We start from the raw sequence: 17,088 nt of genomic DNA on the forward strand, positions 1-17,088 counted from the left end.
CGACAGCAACGTGGTCCAAAGAACCAGGAAGGAAGGCTAAATGGAAGAAATATCCTTTACAGATGGATGGCCGTCACGGACGTTGTCATTGTACCTCACAAAAGCTCAGTTCTGCGAGCGTGACTACTGATCAGTTCATACCTCAGCCATAACTGAGCATTATTATCTCTGTTTAGAGCACACTTTTGACACAGCGCTTGAACTGCATCTCATTAGGTTTTGCCACACGTCGGCAGTACATTTCTGTAATAAGAGAAGTCCACAAGCAGCACAAAACGCAATTTAAAACAGTTGGGATATCTTAAGCCCGTGTGGCAGGTGCTCAGAATTGTGACTTTGACAGAAAAGGTCACCTTCCCCAGTGGTCTCAGACCTGGGAACAGCTGCAAAGTCTCACACAAGATGAAAGGTTTGCCCGTGACTCTCAGACTGCGTGTAACATATTGCTTTTATTCCCTTTCTTTCACCCCAATATTCTCTTTCTCTCACCCAATCTCTCTCAGAGTGAGGACCTTCCCGAAGGATTCGGCCTTACTGGGCAGAGACACCGTTCGAGCCCTCATGTATTACGCCCTGAAGGTGTGGAGTGACATCGCGCCACTGAACTTCCACGAGGTGGCAGGGAGCGACGCCGACATTCAGATCGACTTCACGAAAGCCGACCACAATGATGGATACCCCTTTGACGGGCCAGGGGGCACTGTGGCTCATGCCTTTTTCCCGGGAGAGAGGTTCACCGCTGGGGATACGCACTTTGACGACGACGAGGCTTGGACCTTCAGATCACCAGGTAGGAAACGCATCCGTACTGTAATTCCAGAGTTCTTGTGACTTAGAACTGCTCTGTCCAAAACTAGTACACTGGCCTCATTAAGAATTCAAGCAGTCCTGTTTCATGTTCCATTCTCTTTCGTTAATATTTATTTAGCATTATGATCTGACTTTAAAAGTTTCATTTGTCCTCAAACTAAGAAGAGAATAAATGACTGAAATAGTGGTGACTTAGAGCATCCCTATTTGACACACAATGTGAACTTCAGAGTATTTCCGGGTTATTTCTCCATTTTTTGCCAATACTCGGACAACAAGAAAGTCGTACTGATTCAAAATCATAAAATATTGTGATTGATTGTCATTTTTATTTAAGTGCAATTTTTGCTAAAAGAGACTGAGAGTCCATTTTGTTTTCATTGTTTTGTTTGTTTAATTTATTTTATTTAAAGTCTCTTGATATTCCAATGTTAAATACTCTTGAGAAATTCAAGTCTCTTGCTTTTGGAAGGGTGTACTGGCATTATTATGCCACACATTATCATTACATTCATGAAAAAATGGGCTCAAAATAATGTTGACAATAATATCGTTTATCAGCTATAATTTCTAGGACAATTCGTCCAGCAAAATTTGTTATCGTCACAGGCCGAGTCATGATTTTTAATCATAACTTTGATCGCACTTTGTGGTGGACGATATCGATGTATGGGATATAGGTAAAAAGCCAGCACGGAGCATCTCTGTATATAACCAGTGATGATTTTTCTCCCATGGTTAAAAATGAATGAGAAATAGACGAAATGCTTTCAGGTTCATTGCCTGATAAAGAGTGTTGTTTACCGTGAGGCTGTCTGAACGCTGCGGCTAAACACAATCAATAAGAGTTCTTTGGTCACAATGACACATTGATGACATTTCAGCACTTGAATGCAGATGCAGGCGAGCACTTTTGAAGCGCTGAGTCTCCTCTTTTTGTTGTGCCATTTGTGACTTGATATTTAAAATTGCAGCGGAACGTCCAAAGTTGAACACCATCTGTTTCGCGACACGAGTTAACTAACTTAACTCTTTTTCCCAAAGAAATCAATTATAACTGAAGAGATACAATCAGGCCTTCACAAAAGGTTATCACTTTTGTGCTCGGGCCCTAATAATGTGTCACTTTTATTCTGTCTTTTGTCCACACTCATTTTATGATGAGGTTACTGAAAACACACAAACCCTCTATTGTTGATTTTGAGTTTTTTTTAATGGTTGTTTTTAACATAGTGTCACATGAGTTGTGACTTAACACTCAAAAGGCATACCTAAGAAATATATAAACATGCACTAATGCGGTTTAAAATGAAAAATAAACACTATATTCAAGTTTTCCCATAATGCATTGCATCTGAGCAAAGCATTTCATTGGAGGACAAGCAGCATAGAAAATGGATGGATGGATGGCGGTGTAATGCTGCCTCTGTCCACCAGAGGGAGCCAGAGGAGCCCAGAGGGAGGCTGACGTCATTGCAGCGCCCCGGCCGGTACCAAAGAATGCTTTGCTCAGACGCAGTGCATTATGGGAAAACTTTAAAAGAGTTGTTTTTTATCATATTAAACTTGTATTGGTACATGTTTGTATATTTTTAGGTAAAGCTGTTGAGGTTTAATTTGCTGTGTGAGTTTAGTGTTCTTTGAAGATGCCAAAGAAAGAGGTACCGTTTCATCGCGGACTTGCAAGCGGTACAGTATTCAAATGATCAACAGTAGTTCTGAAGTAAAGGAGATGTCATGAGATTAGAACTTAGCCATAAATTAGCAATATTTAAGGAGAAAGTTGAAGTAATAAAAAAAAAAGCAACAATGGAAAAAAGGAGCAAAGAGCGAAGTTCATCCTAATAATCGGCTTTTTTTTTCGGTATATCACAAGGCTGAGATGCAGTTTTTTCTTGAAATATATATAACTTCTTAGCATATCTACATGAGTTGCATTACAAAATAGCAAAGTGGCCCTTGCATCCTTTCATTTTCCACTAAGTGGCCATCGCTGGAAAAAGGTTGGACACCCCTGCTGTAGGCTTTGCTTCCGCTGCCCCCTGCGGAGCACTGGCAGTGCAGCATGTTGCCAACTAGCAGCAATATTAGCTTACAATCCCCAAATCTCACTTTTTAATGCCAACTTCATTCTGTTATTCATTGAATTGAATCCACACTCTTGACATTATTTATGGGTTTATATTTAATTTCTTCAACTTACCGGATATTTGCTTTTAAGGTTGTCTTATTCATTCACTTTCAATAATACAGCATGTAGGATCTTCTCAATTGATGTTTTCTCTCCAAAGGATTTGTTTGTAAGTTTCCAGGTTACACAAAACCTGCTGGCCGGATTTAAGAGCTGTGTTATGGAGGTGGAGCTTCTGAAGAATCCATAAAGTTTTAGAGCAGATTCGGGTAAAGGTCGGCTGCCATTCTAGTTTTCAACCTGCCGACGCCTCGGGCCACATTTTAAAGAAGAGCACGACGGCTGTGTCGGAGTATGTTGTTGTGTCCTGCCTCCCAGACCATTTTATTAGACCCTTTACGGGGCGAGGGATAGGAACAGCTCCTGATGTCACCATGGAAGAGTGAAATAGGATTCCAGTCACAACCTGTGCAGCTCTGGTGCATTCCATGTCCGTGAGGGTTAAGGCAGTGTTAGATAGTCACACTAATATTGACACTTTGGACACAAGTGGGACAACAGTTAATCAATGATGAATCAATTATCCAATTAATCAGGTAATATATTGGTATTTGATTCATCATTTTTTAAATTTAAACATCTAAATGTGCTCTGATTTCAGCCTCTCAAACGTGATTTAAAAAAAAAAAAAATGTCCTTAGTCATCATCATCATCATCATCATCAAGCAGTCCTGTTATCTTTTTTTTTAATTCGATTTCAGTTTTGACTTTGGAAAACAGGATTGACATTTTTGCCTTTTTTCTGCTATGTTGCGGACAAAACCACTAACTGTTTGTGTGGTTTCTATAGACTTGGTCCGTGTAGATGGGGGGGGTCCAAACCTTTTCCAGCGAGGGCCACATAGTGAAAAATGAAAGGATGCGAGGGCCACTTTAATATTTTGCAAAGCAACTCATGTCGATATGCTGAGAAGTTATATGACGAAAAAGTTAGCATTATTAGTAGGATTTTATTTTTTCAATCATTTTTGCTGTTGTTTTTTAATTTTCCAAATGTTTATTTTTCTTCTTAAATAATCTTCATAGATTTACTTTTCATATTATGACTTTATTCCCGTAATATTTAGAGTTTATTCTCATCAAAAATTTCAAAAAATTACAAACTTTATTTGGTTTTGTTTGCTTCTCATATTATGACATTTAAAAAATAATTCATTTTTTATTTAATATTCCAACTCTATGCTATTAAAATGACGTTATTTTTTTGTCATAATATGACCAGTTTATGCTTGTAAAATCTTTTTTCTTGTTGGAATACAACTTTTTATTCTGTAAATGTTTTGACTTTAATTCTTCTTTTTTTTCTACTGTTGATGGGGTTTTTTTTGTTTATGTTTTGTACATTTTGTTGTTTATATTTTTCTACATATTCTTCTCGGAATTATGACTTTATTCCCATAATACTTTGACTTTAATTCTTTTTTCTCTTAATATTTAATTATTTTTTTCTCTTAATATTTTGACTTTATTTTTGTAGAATTGCTTCAATTGTTTCCATTTTTGCTGAGTTTTTGTTAGTTTTCTTGTTAAATAATATTTTTACAATGTGCTGCGGGTCAATGAAAAAACAGCCCCCCCGCCCCCCCAAGCTGCACTTTGGCTGCACGTGATGAAAATAATCATTAGTTGCAGCCCTGCTGTGAGGTGTACAGAAGCCATCTATGCCAAACTCCAAAGGCCAGAGGGGGTTGGCGCCACCCCCTATCGTCTGCTTACAGCAATTTCCTAACATCTCGCCCCCCAAAGATTGTGTCATTCCACGGGAAGAGTGGCCACGACGGAGTTATTTTGCCACCAGGCAGGCAAATGACCTGGTTGAAGAACCCTACTGTGACATAAACAGGTAGACGCCACATCAGAACCTGAGAACTAAAGAAGCCTTTTAAGTCCAGTTGCTCCGAATCAGACTTTGCGGATTACCATGACCTGGATGACTGAGAAACCACACCAGACAACTACACGCTTTACCACTCTTGTAGTTGCATGCTCACCGCACCATATGCCCCCGATGCAAGCGGACTGTCACAGCAAAACGTGAAAGAGATCAAAACAGTGCCTCTTTTCCTTGGTGGAGGTAATAAACTGACCCCTTGGATGTGTTCCTCACACTTGTACATCTCCTTCTTACACGCACTAAATAAATGTGCTATTTACAGGTGCAAAGTAATTTGGCGTGTTATTGCATAATGATTATATATCAGGATAATGAACACCTTCTTATTTGCCAGTCCGTATTTGCGTTGCAGGCCTTTATCTATCTCATTACGCTCACTGTATCCCCTCGCGAGTGGCTAACTTATCTGTTTACCTTCATGTGTTAAGAGGGATTTATTTCATGCAAACAGCGAATGATGCAGATAAGAGCAGCCAGAGCAAATGTAAACTGCAAAGGTGTGGGTCGTAGTCCCACAAGCGTGATGGCAAGTACACTAAAAAGCCTGACAGACTTGCAAATGACCTTTCTTACACCTTTGCCTAAAAGAAGTACAGCCTTGCTCTTGCACATGAAGCTGTTCTATGGAAATGACATACTGTCTTTGTCGTTCTTGCAAACTAAGCACAATTTGCTGAAACAACACCCGGGTGTTTCCAGCGCCTCCTGTTTTGCACTGCAGCCACGTTATCTGTTCTTTAAATGAAAGCATGCTGCCAACTCGCCTGATTGAAGATGCTCTGAAAGACCAAAGGACGGCTGGTTTACTTTAGCAACTTTTCCTTCCACATGTTCAAATAACACTCACTGACAAAAACATGAAATAGCATTTTCGATTGTAGACACTCCTGTGTGGGAAGATGGAGAAGAAAACTGCTTAGTCTGACAATGTGTTGTTTGTAAAAAAGCATCACAAATGCCTTGTTCAGCAACTTTGGTCACAGTTTTTGGTTTGCAAAGAGAATATTCCTTAACGTTATTCTCAGTAAATATGTCCTACTATGCTTCCCCCACGCCCGCAATTTCACAGGAAGTAATGGTCCAAAAACATAAGAGGGCCACACTGAAAAGAAAGATGGAACATAAATAAGGTACTTCTGTGAATGTAATAATAATAATAATAATAATAATATATAAGTTGTAATGCTATCCAAAAAACAATTTTAAATGACAAAGAAGTTTGTATTATTTGGATAATCAAGTTGTAATATGATGAAAAAAATTCACTTAGAATAATTTTTCCCCAAATTAAGTTAAAATTTCACAAAAAAAAAAAATCGGAATATTACAAGAACAAAATGTGAATAAATGTCTGATACTACTAGGGATGTCTGATAATATCGGCCCAGTGATATTATCAAAGTTGGCATAACAATGTAATATCAGTATCGCGATTTTTCCCTAAAATGAAAGCCGATAATAACCGTAATGCTTTTTATAGGCCTATGGGCTCCCATATTTTCTGGCACACTTATAATGATCAACCGTGTAAACAACCGTGGTGGCTAATAGCAAGCTAGCTCGCACGAATGTTACAATTCCCCCAAGTAAACGACGGTAAATCGGACAGCGCGTGTGCGCGCTCAATTAGGAGAGTCCGTGGGGACGTCTGTCTTCTTCCTGTCATGTGTGACACTCATTTTATGTTGAGGTTACTGAAAACACACAAACCCTCTCTTGTTGATTTTGAAGTATTTGTGAGAGTCTAATGTTTCTTTTGGTACGTTCCATGTTTACTGTATATCGCCATACAACACAATATTCTGTGTGCCTTGAAAGATCAGTCAAAATCGTCTAAAATGGCCGAATATTAGGGGCAAAAAGGTGCTTTTTACAATAATAAAACAAGAATACAGTCATGATGTTATCACCAAAAATACATGTATGTATGCAAAAGTACTGGAAAATAAGTTGTAAATGTGCAAGACAAAAGTGTATTAAGAGAATAAAGTTACTATGGTACATTTATAATAAAGTCCTAATTTCACAAGAAAAGATTCCTAATACTAAGAGGAAAAAAGTCAAATAAATTTGCAACATTCGGACAAAACAATGTTTTAATATTATGCAATCCACCAGCAGGGTTTGTTAGTCATAATTGGTTAGGAGAACATTGAATACTATTTTTAAAAACCACCCTCCAGTAGATAACACTGATAGAATTATTCACCATTATCACGTTGCCATGAAGAATGTGGCAGCCCAATTGTAAATGTTATTTATTTGTTCGATCTCAAAGAATTAAAAGTTTGCTGTGGAGTTAATGGATTCTATTATATGAACTGACAGAGCTCCATTCCAGGCTGCCAAATCATGTTACTGTGAAATGAGAACTTCACAACACTTTCCCCTTGGATAATTGTGTTTGCCGGCAGTCATGCTCGTGCTTCTGTTTAGTTTCATCCCGTCAATATAGTCCCTCCTCACCTTTCCTCGTGTTAACCAGATTGATGCTGATGGAAGCGCTGTGACCTGATCCTCCATGTTTGGATTCCATTTTCTTGAATCAACAACATGCTGATAAACAAGTCAGGTATACGTGTCATTTTAAACTTATTTCTTTTTGAACGGCACCGTCCTTGAATTAATGACGGTGCAATATGAACGTTGAGTTGAGTTGAAGACCAGTGGAAAAATTGCAAGAATTTACATTTTGCACTATTGGATCTTAAGGGGGTTCTATGTAGAGCTTCAAAATGCAAAAAGAAGAAATGGGAGTGAAACAAAACAATTTTTGGAGTAAGCAATTTATTGCACACAAGAATTAACGTGAAATAGGCTGATCAGCTGATCAAAACTTTAAGACCACAGCCTTTAAAAGCCAAAATCTTAGCAAAAATGTGGCTTTTCTGTCAGGTATTCAGACTGTCATGATGGCTTGATGGCAAAGGCAAAACAAGCTTTCTCTCTTTGAAACTCGGACGAATTGTTGAGCTGCATGAGCAAGGCCTCTCGCAGCGCGCCATTCCTGCTGAGGTTGGACGCAGTAAGACAGTCATTTGGAACTTCAAAGATCCGCAGGGTTATGGAACAAAAGAGTCAAGTGGTAGACCAAAAAAAATGTCACCGGCCCTGAGGCGGAGGTTCCGTCAAGATATGGGACGATCCTCGGCCCAAATGAAGGTTGTTACTGGTGCCAAGAGCACAAGAGCGACTCTTGTGCAAGTGCAACTCTCCACTAATGCATTTCACTTCAGAGCACTTTTGAGCCATAAAAACGGCCACAAGGTGGCAGAAGTGCATTTGATAAGGCCTCAGCAGGGATCGTGTTAACCGACAAATCACACATGACAGGAAGGGGGAAGTGATAGCGCGCGGAGTGTCGCGTGCAGAAGGTTACGCATTGTAGAGAAATTTTAACGTGTGCAGAGTTCAGTTCCAAATGTGAAAGTTGTAAATAGTTCACGGTGTTATATTTGTAAATACATTGTTATTTTCATGTAAAACCCCTTTTTTGTGTTTCTGACAAGAGTCCACTCTTTCTTTTGGTACTGTGGCTTCCATGTTTATATCGCCATAGAACACAATATTCTGTGTGCCTTGAAAGATCAGTCAAAATCATCTAAAAAGGCCGGTACTGAAGAGGTTGTCTTGTGAAAAATGGCTGGGATTGAATGAGTTCAGGAAACTATGTATGTAGCGTTACCTTCAATTTAGTGGTCGAATGGTTTTTTTGGCGACAAGTGGGTTTTAATTTGGTGGAAATGGACCCAGATGGCTCTCTTCATGCTAAAGGCTGCCGACCCCTGGTCTAGGAGGAGTTGCGCCTTGTGTTTTTACATTTTTAACATTCATTATCCACCATGCAAGTGTAAGAAGAAGTTAACCACTGTTGTTACACTCTCAGTGTGCTTACATCACGTCCCTTCTGGCGTACTTTCTTCTTTTCTTGTCATGTTTTCTGCTGGACGAAGCCGGATCAGAAGAAAAAGCTAACTTTTTTGATTTGTATTCTCCCAGAAAAAGTTGGTAAAATTCCAAATTGTACGACCTCAGAAGGGTTTCACTCGCGGAAAGTGTTGGACTGTGACAGTGTTACAAATGAAAATCCTGTCCAAGAGGATAGCCCTCAGCTAGCTGGCGGCCTTCTTATTTCCATCCAGTGCTTTTCTACTCCACAACCTCATTAAATGCGCCATCTGGGCTGCAGGCTATGTTTTATAGCATTCTGTGCTAAATCCAAAAGTTTACACTGTGTGTTTATTGTGTGTCGCTATAATTACATTTCTCCATAACATAACTCGCCTTCAAAGGCTTCATTAGCTCGCTTGCTCGGATAAATACGCTCTGTGATTCAGTCATATTGTTTGGCTTGTAGGAGCCAATGTGTTTGTATGTGCTGTTTGGACATTAGATGGTGCTATTTCGCAGTTTTCCAAAAATATATTAATTTAAAAAATCATGCTGCTTTGTGGCTGAATAGTCAGCCCTCATTTATGGCGGTTAACTGGTTCCAGACCAGACCGTGATAAGTGGATTTCTGCAATTTGCAGGATGCGATGTTAACAAATAGAATACTTTTGTAGTTAGAGCAAAGAAAACCTGTTTATGACATTATTAGAGCCCCATAGACATGAAATAACACCCCTACAGTCACCTTTACACTCCTATTATTCATTGTTTACACAACATTGCAATTCTTGTGCTGCAGGCACTCGCGACGGCCCCTAGCTAGCAAGCTAACCAGTTAGCCACGAATTTATTTCTTCTAAACTTAAGAAGCCAAAAACTTACCACTTCCACACGGAATGGGAGGGGAACTTTGTTTTCACTCTATCATGTCGGACATGCCATGGCTGACTTGATGACTTCATGCAGTAATGTAGGGTAATGTAATGTAAGGTAATGACTCAATGTTTTGTGTCATTACTGCCGCCTAGTGACCAGAATACTACATGTCACTTGTATTTCAATATGTTTTGACTAATAATAGGCCCTAGTCTACCACGAAACAGTGATCATGTATTAATTCATTAATTTTTGAAAAACAGGACTATAGTAAGGGAGTGATAATTGGACTGCCATATTGCGAGGGATGACTGTATATATATATATATATATATATATATATATATATTGCCTAAATTAAGCATTTTCAAGCATAAAAATGGCTAAATGAACTAAAATACAAATATAAGGCATTAAGAAGATGCACTCAAAGATGTTTTTGATGATGTGTAGTTTATACACTGGTCAGCAGGTGTCAGTAATGTTACTGTAATGTTCGGTGAGCCACACAAGGTGGAAAAATAGGCTTTTATAGCAGGTTTGAATGATCTTAAAACAGGCACAATAATCCCTAACATGGGCTACTGTTGCGGCTGTAAACCACGCCGAGCTGAAACTCCACTCTGAACCCCCGACATCACTTCCTGTCCAACCCCCGACTCAGCTCCCCTAGCACCGGAGCACATTTATTGCAACACACACGAGCACAAGTATTATTTATGGCTTAGATTCTCTTATTATGTCTACCATATTGGGAAACACAGGTTCTAATCATGCTAAAAAATCACATTTACAAGGTTGTAAACTTGTTTTTTATGCTCTAACTATGAAAATATTCCTTTTATGAACAAGGACTCCTACTTCGCGTAAGTTCACTTATCACAGAACCGCGACAAAGGGGGCATTACTGTAATTTGTTCACTTCTTGTGTTGAAATGTTACTATTTTCTAATAGGGAGGACAAATATATACAGTATATAGGACGTATAACAATAGATCCATGAGGTGTGTGGTGAAAATGAAAGAAATAAATACAAAAGAAAAATAACTAACAAAAGAAAATAAATAAATAAGGGATGATAACATGAGTCCCATTTTGCCCCAAATCCCCGTTCTTTTCCTTTCCACCCATTTTCTCCTCCTACGTCTGTGCTCCGCGTACCCTCATGAATGTGATTTGGCATCTTTCGATCACAGGTGTTGTCGGCACAACTTCATGTTTCACGATTGTCTTTCAGCAGAGAGCAGCACACACACGCACGCACACGCACACACACTCATGCTCCCATTTCTTCCGATCTACACCTTTAGACCGTGCCATTAATGAAGGTGGAGCCTGACAAGGAGGTTTTCAAAGACCTTCTCTTTTCCTATATACACACACATATTTGAACATTATGGGGAAATGCACTTCAATTGCCTACAGCCTTTTTACGTGTCTCTCCTGCACTTTGCTTGTGATTGGCAGCCCGAGGGCTCGGGCGGTATTACCATAGTTATCTCTCTCCGCCACATGGCCGACAGCACTAACAGCTACCAAAAGCTGTCTTCTGTGCCTTTTAAAATACAACCTATAGGCTTCACTTGTAAAAGGGCATAAACACGCAAACAAACCTCACAAAAGTAACAAAGTTAAAGCAGCTAGCAGATAAGAGGAAATCCTCTTATCGACATTTTTTTTTTTTGCTGTACACGTCTCCCTTCTCAATATGCCACGTTTCGGACATTGTCTCAAAATATGCGCCCATGGAAGGTTAGTTTTGTGCTCTGATGTTTACCACCAGGAACCTTTCTATTGACCGTACTATACCGTGGATCCCTGCAAACATTTATCGTTCAGTAAATGAATTTGTTCCATATAAAATAAGTTTTGACGACGACTAAAAAAAGGTGTTTGCGGAATAATAGTGTCACCTAGTGGTGTTTTATAGGAATTAGCTGCATATACGTAGGTACTCATCTTCAGCTTTGTGATATGCAGTCAAACCTCGTTTTCGCATGCCCCAGTTTTATTATGATTTGGTTTTCGGCAAAAAGTTTTGACAAAAATCTGCCTCGGTTTTCGTACAATATTGCACCTAACAAACCAGTTCAACGCCCTGTACTGACTGTGTCATTCCGCAACCGCTAAAAAATCGGTCATGGGGCCAAAGAAAGTTGGGAGTGCCAGAAATTTGATTAGGAAGGTGAGAAATACTCTTACATTCCATCTCGACAGGATGTACGGGAAGTCCGCAAGAGGGGCAAACCCCACCCACTCACTCCATCGGACACTAGAGGGGCAGCGGAGCTCATTCTCCAACAGACTCCTCCAGTTCCCTTCCCACAGTGAACGCTACAGTACTTCATTCATTCCACACACCATCCAGCTCTGCAGTACCTCACCTCACAACATAACTCACAACATGATTGTGCTGTACTGTCTGTCTTCCCTTGTGTAAAGTGTACATTTACTTGTATTTACTTTTATTTTGACACACTATTTGTGACTATGCAAATCTTGTTTAATCTTTTTTTTTATGTTTTATTCATATTGCAGTGTTTTTCTTACTACTGTAACCAAGCAATTTCCCTTGTGGGTCAATAAAGTCTGTCTAAGGCTGGAGTGGATTAATTGGATTTACATTATTTCCTATGGGAAAAGTGCCTTCGGTCTTCCTACGTTTTAGTTTTTGTCGGACCTTTTGGAATAAATAACGAAAACCAGGGTACCACCGTGTATCGTATTGACCCGAACGTAAGACCACCCTGAAGAAAAAAATGATAGATACTTTTTAGATACTTTTTTCGAGCGAGTGTCTGTGTTTCGGCTGCAGCTCTCCAGGTCATTGGTGTGTGTGAGTGAGAGGAAGAAAAGCTCTGGCATGCTTGGAAAGAAATTGCTTGCCGCCACCTGTGGGTTTCCGTGTACTGTATTAATCTGTAGGCTTCCAAATATTTTTTCTAAAAGGCACAGCAAAAATGCTTGCTGGCGAGCTTCACTGGTCATCCTCATGTTATTCATTAGCCATTATTCTTTTGGCCGCAGGCTATTCAGATGAACGTCTGCTGAGTAAAATGTACTGTAATTGCTCAGTTATCGGCAAAAAAAAAACAGTTCTTTTTGTCACATCCTCAGAGTTCTTTGCCATGAGGTGCCACGTTGAACTTCCGGTGACCAGTAGAGGGTGCGAGAGCGGTATCACCAAATGTAACATACCTGCTCCCCATTTACACCTGAGACCTTGTAAAACTAAGAGTCACATGATCCCGGAGAGAAAAAACATTGGGCCCAATTTGTATAATTGAACATCAGGGTGCCAATTTCCACTGTCGTCCAAGCTGTACACTGACTACTTGACATTGTGTCGTTGCATATACAGAAATGTGAGTTGTGGGACATCCTGTATGTGAAAACCTAACCTCTTCATTTACTGTCCAGGGAAAAATAAGTCCTCCTCAGTAGTGCTTTTTTGTTTCTGGTATATCCGCTTATACAGTATATTAATAAAAGCGTATACGGTATGTTGTGGTCATTGCTGCTGTGCCATTTTAACCTCCCTCACAGGATCAACAAATCTACTGATCTCTTCACCCCCTTCTTGTTCAGACTCTCACGGGATGGACTTGTACGCGGTGGCCGTCCATGAGTTTGGTCACGCCATTGGCTTGGTCCATACGTCAGCTATGGAGTCCATCATGAGACCGTACTACCAGGGTCCTGTTGGAGACCCTCTGAAGTATGACTTACCCTATGAGGACAAGGTTCGCGTCTGGCAGCTCTATGGTAAGACGAGCAGTGCAAACGTATTGATTAACAAAAGCATGGATAAAGTTAATTGGGTGTCTTTCGGCCGTTTGACCTTATCGTAGCGTTTGTTGATGGAGGCGGCACGCAGGGGAGAGAATAATGGGCATGAAGGTGGGAATGAAATGCAGAGGGAAGCGTTGTGAGGGAGGACAGTGAAAATAAGTGAATTTTAAAAGAATCAGGGGGATTCACAGGTCCACTTAGAACAATAGGCGACGAGAGGAAATAACTTATCTGCTTTGTATTCCCATTGTCGCCAAAATTCAATTGTTTCCTGCTGTGCAAATGTACCATCTGTCCCAAAAGTTCATGGGAATCTGTGCAGCAGTTTTTGCGTTAACAAACTCAGGTGTGGTCTTGCCACTCATAGCCAGGTGTCTTGATACTTTTGTCGTTTTAGTGTATATAGCAGGGTTGACCAAATTGGGGCCCATGTGCCATTTTCGGCCCGCGGATGTTTTAAAAAAAAAAAAAAAACACCAGTAAAAATGGAAAATTTTACAAGATTTTTTTCATTTTATTAATTTTTTTTATTTAACAAGAATAAAGTCCAAATATTAAGAAAAATGTTATAATCGAATAGGAAAAAGTCATAATTTTTTTCAAGAATCACATGACAAATTAGTCATTTTAAAATTACGTGAATAAAGTCAAAGTATTAAGAGAAAAACAGTTGGATGCTACGAAGAAAATTTGAATTTTTGGAAAATTTGGTTGCAGAAAAAGTTCTGTTACAAGAATAAAGTAAAAATGTGGTGGAAATAAAAACATAATTATGAGAAAAAAAATTCACAAGTAAGAAAATAATTTAAAAAAAACAGCAGAAACTGAAAAAATAGCTATAATCTTACAAGAATCAAGTCAAAATGTAATGTTATGAGGAAAAATATCATTTTAGTGGCACACAGCTGAACTATTAAATCATTTTTTTAAAGTGATATTATTAGAAATATTATTAGAGTGAAAAAAGTTTGGACATCCGTGGTATAAAGCGATGGATGTTGCTTTAAATGAATTGTTCACCCTTCTTAGGTGTCAGAGACGCCGTGTCCCATACCACACAACCAGGCAACCCATCCCAGACGGCAGACCCTCCAGTCCTACTGGACCTTCCGGAAAACAGATCGTCTGTCCTGTAAGTAGATGATCGGTCTGGCATTTAATGCGACTCTCACAACTTAAGCACCGCTTGGATGTCAAAGGCATAAAATGCAGCTCGCGACCTTTTCAGTGATAATCTTCTTTTTTTTTTTCTTTACTTTTGTGACCTTCTGAAACACGCAAGCACACACGCCTGATCCATTACCCTCCAAGCACCCTCACGTCACTAGTATACATCTTTTGTAAAAGTATCAGGAACATCACATGTTTACACTTGCACAATTCAACACTGATAGTCCGTTCCCTTCCTGTGTTTAAATGATACTATTTTGTAATAGGGAGAGGAAAGAGTAGATCATGTGTGATACAGCAGAACCTCGGTTTTCGTCATTCATTCGTTCCAAAAGGTCGAGATCACGAGAACCGAAATGGACACAAACCAATTGCGAGGCAGTTTTCCCATAGGAAATCATGTAAATCCAATGAATCTGTTCTAGACACATTATAGAGAATAATTATCGTTTTGCATGCAGAAAACAATGCAAAATACTGAATCGACACAATGCGAGATGGAATTCCATGGTGTTTCTCACCTTCTTTATCAAATTGCTAGCAGTTTGGCCCCAGCACGGGTTGTTTAGCAGTCGCAGTCAATAAAAAATGCAGAGACAAGGAGTCAGCAATGTAAAGGATGCTGATGTTTGGGCACTTGTTTTTGCGGAATGATACAGGTGCAGGGCAAACAGGCTAGTTTGTTCAGTTCAATATTGTGTGAAAACTGAGCTAAAATTAAATGTTGGCAAATTTTTTTGACATAAAATGAATGATATGAAAACTGGGGCGTACGAAAACCGAGGTTTGACGATAATTGATGTCTAGCTTACACAGTGATGAAAGAAAAGGAAAACAATTAGTGTTGAAAAGATTAAAAATAAAATTAAAAATAAAAAAAAAATAAATTCATTTACTGATGAACTCATTCAATCCCAACCATTTTTCAAAAGACAACCCCTTCAGTATCGGCCATTTTAGAGGATTCTGACTGATCTTTCAAGGCACACAGAATATTGTGTTCTATGGCTATATAAACATGGAACCTACCAAAAAAAAGATTAGACTCCCGTCTTTCATCAGAAAAAAAAGTTTGTTTCTATATTTTTCTATTTTGACAAATCAGCAGTAGAACATAGGTAAGTTTCAGGAAAATATCAGTTTCCGACAAGAATAGACACATTTCAAGCATAACTTTCACTTTGACACAAATATTTTTTGCTTTTGTGACAGCTCAAATATCTAAACAGCTATACCAACATAAACAACACAAAAAATTGGTTGTTTTACAACAAAATAACAATTTATTTACAAATATAACACCATTTTTTTTTACAATTTTCACATTTGGAACTGAACTATGCGTGTGCATGGGTTAAAATGTCCCTACAATGTGCCACCTTCTGCACGCTACACTCCTCCACGCTCTCTCACTTCCTCCTTCCTGTCAGGTGTGATTTGTCCGCTAACATGATCCCTGGTCTTAGCAAGTGCACTTCTGCCACTTTGTGGCCGTTTTTATGGCTTGAATCTGCTCTAAAAGTGACATCCATTAGTGTGCAGTTGCATCATCACCTCTTTTTGCCTCTCGTGCAAAAAAACGTAAAAGACGTGTACAGTAAATACGTCTTTGGGATCGGGCGTTCGGGTTTATAAAAACATATAAATACGTGTTTGGTATTGAATGAGTTATATGGAAAATGAAATACATCAAAAATAACCTAAAGAGATTAAAGATACAGTGGAACCTTGGTTAGCGTCCGCTCCGGTTAGCGTGTTTTTTGGTTAATGTTGAAAGTTTACACCACAATATTGCCTAGCTTTACGCTGCATGAGTCCATCTGTGTTCTTAATATATATTTTTTTTAAATCAGGATGGTAAAATTGTTCTGGAATCTTATCAACTCAGAGGTCAACCAGCATCCCAGATCTGTTCCACTGTCCAACATGGTTGACCGTGGGGTAGTAATAGTACAGTACATTGTCAGTATAAAATACCATGAGTGAGTTTGGAGCAAGTAGGGCAAGATAAAGTAATTGTAGGCTATTCAGCACGCTAACAATGACGCCTTGGGGTTGCTGTCAAGCAGCCACGATGCATACTGTGTACCTTTTGTTCTGTTAATTACCGGCCTAAACAAGCTGAACCAGGTGCCTGTGCTACTAATTGAACTGTTTTCAAGTGTTTTTTTGTTGAATTAAAGGGCTCAATGTACATGAAAATCCTGTTCCCTCCTCATTACTAGTCTTTCACCCTTCTGCCCTGGGGCAGGAAATACTGGATCTAGCTTGACCGAGGTCCCGACAGCTGACCACTAGGCAGCAGTGTTGTGTCAACAGGCGCTGTGAAAGGACATGTTTGTTTACAATAGGATCGGCTGACCGCCTCCCACTCACAGTGACAGTCCTGTGGGGTTAATGGCTTCATCATTGGCAGGCCAACCACGTCACTACTTGACATCACTTATTATCCCTGTGGGTGA

At 39.4% G+C, this 17,088-nt stretch overlaps 1 protein-coding gene across 3 annotated transcripts in view; it reads left to right on the forward strand.

The window, feature by feature from the left end:
* Positions 1–17,088, forward strand: part of mmp17a (matrix metallopeptidase 17a) — a 130,067-nt gene that overhangs the window by 103,308 nt on the left and 9,671 nt on the right. For all 3 annotated transcript variants that reach the window (XM_054756879.1, XM_054756878.1, XM_054756877.1), the window contains 3 exons: positions 504–790; positions 13,253–13,429; positions 14,486–14,588. In XM_054756879.1, coding sequence (XP_054612854.1) covers positions 504–790; positions 13,253–13,429; positions 14,486–14,588 — 567 coding nt within the window. The remainder of the gene's footprint in view (positions 1–503; positions 791–13,252; positions 13,430–14,485; positions 14,589–17,088) is intronic.

Source organism: Dunckerocampus dactyliophorus, chromosome 17 (genome assembly GCF_027744805.1).
Source record: "Dunckerocampus dactyliophorus isolate RoL2022-P2 chromosome 17, RoL_Ddac_1.1, whole genome shotgun sequence".
Lineage (NCBI taxonomy): Eukaryota > Metazoa > Chordata > Actinopteri > Syngnathiformes > Syngnathidae > Dunckerocampus > Dunckerocampus dactyliophorus.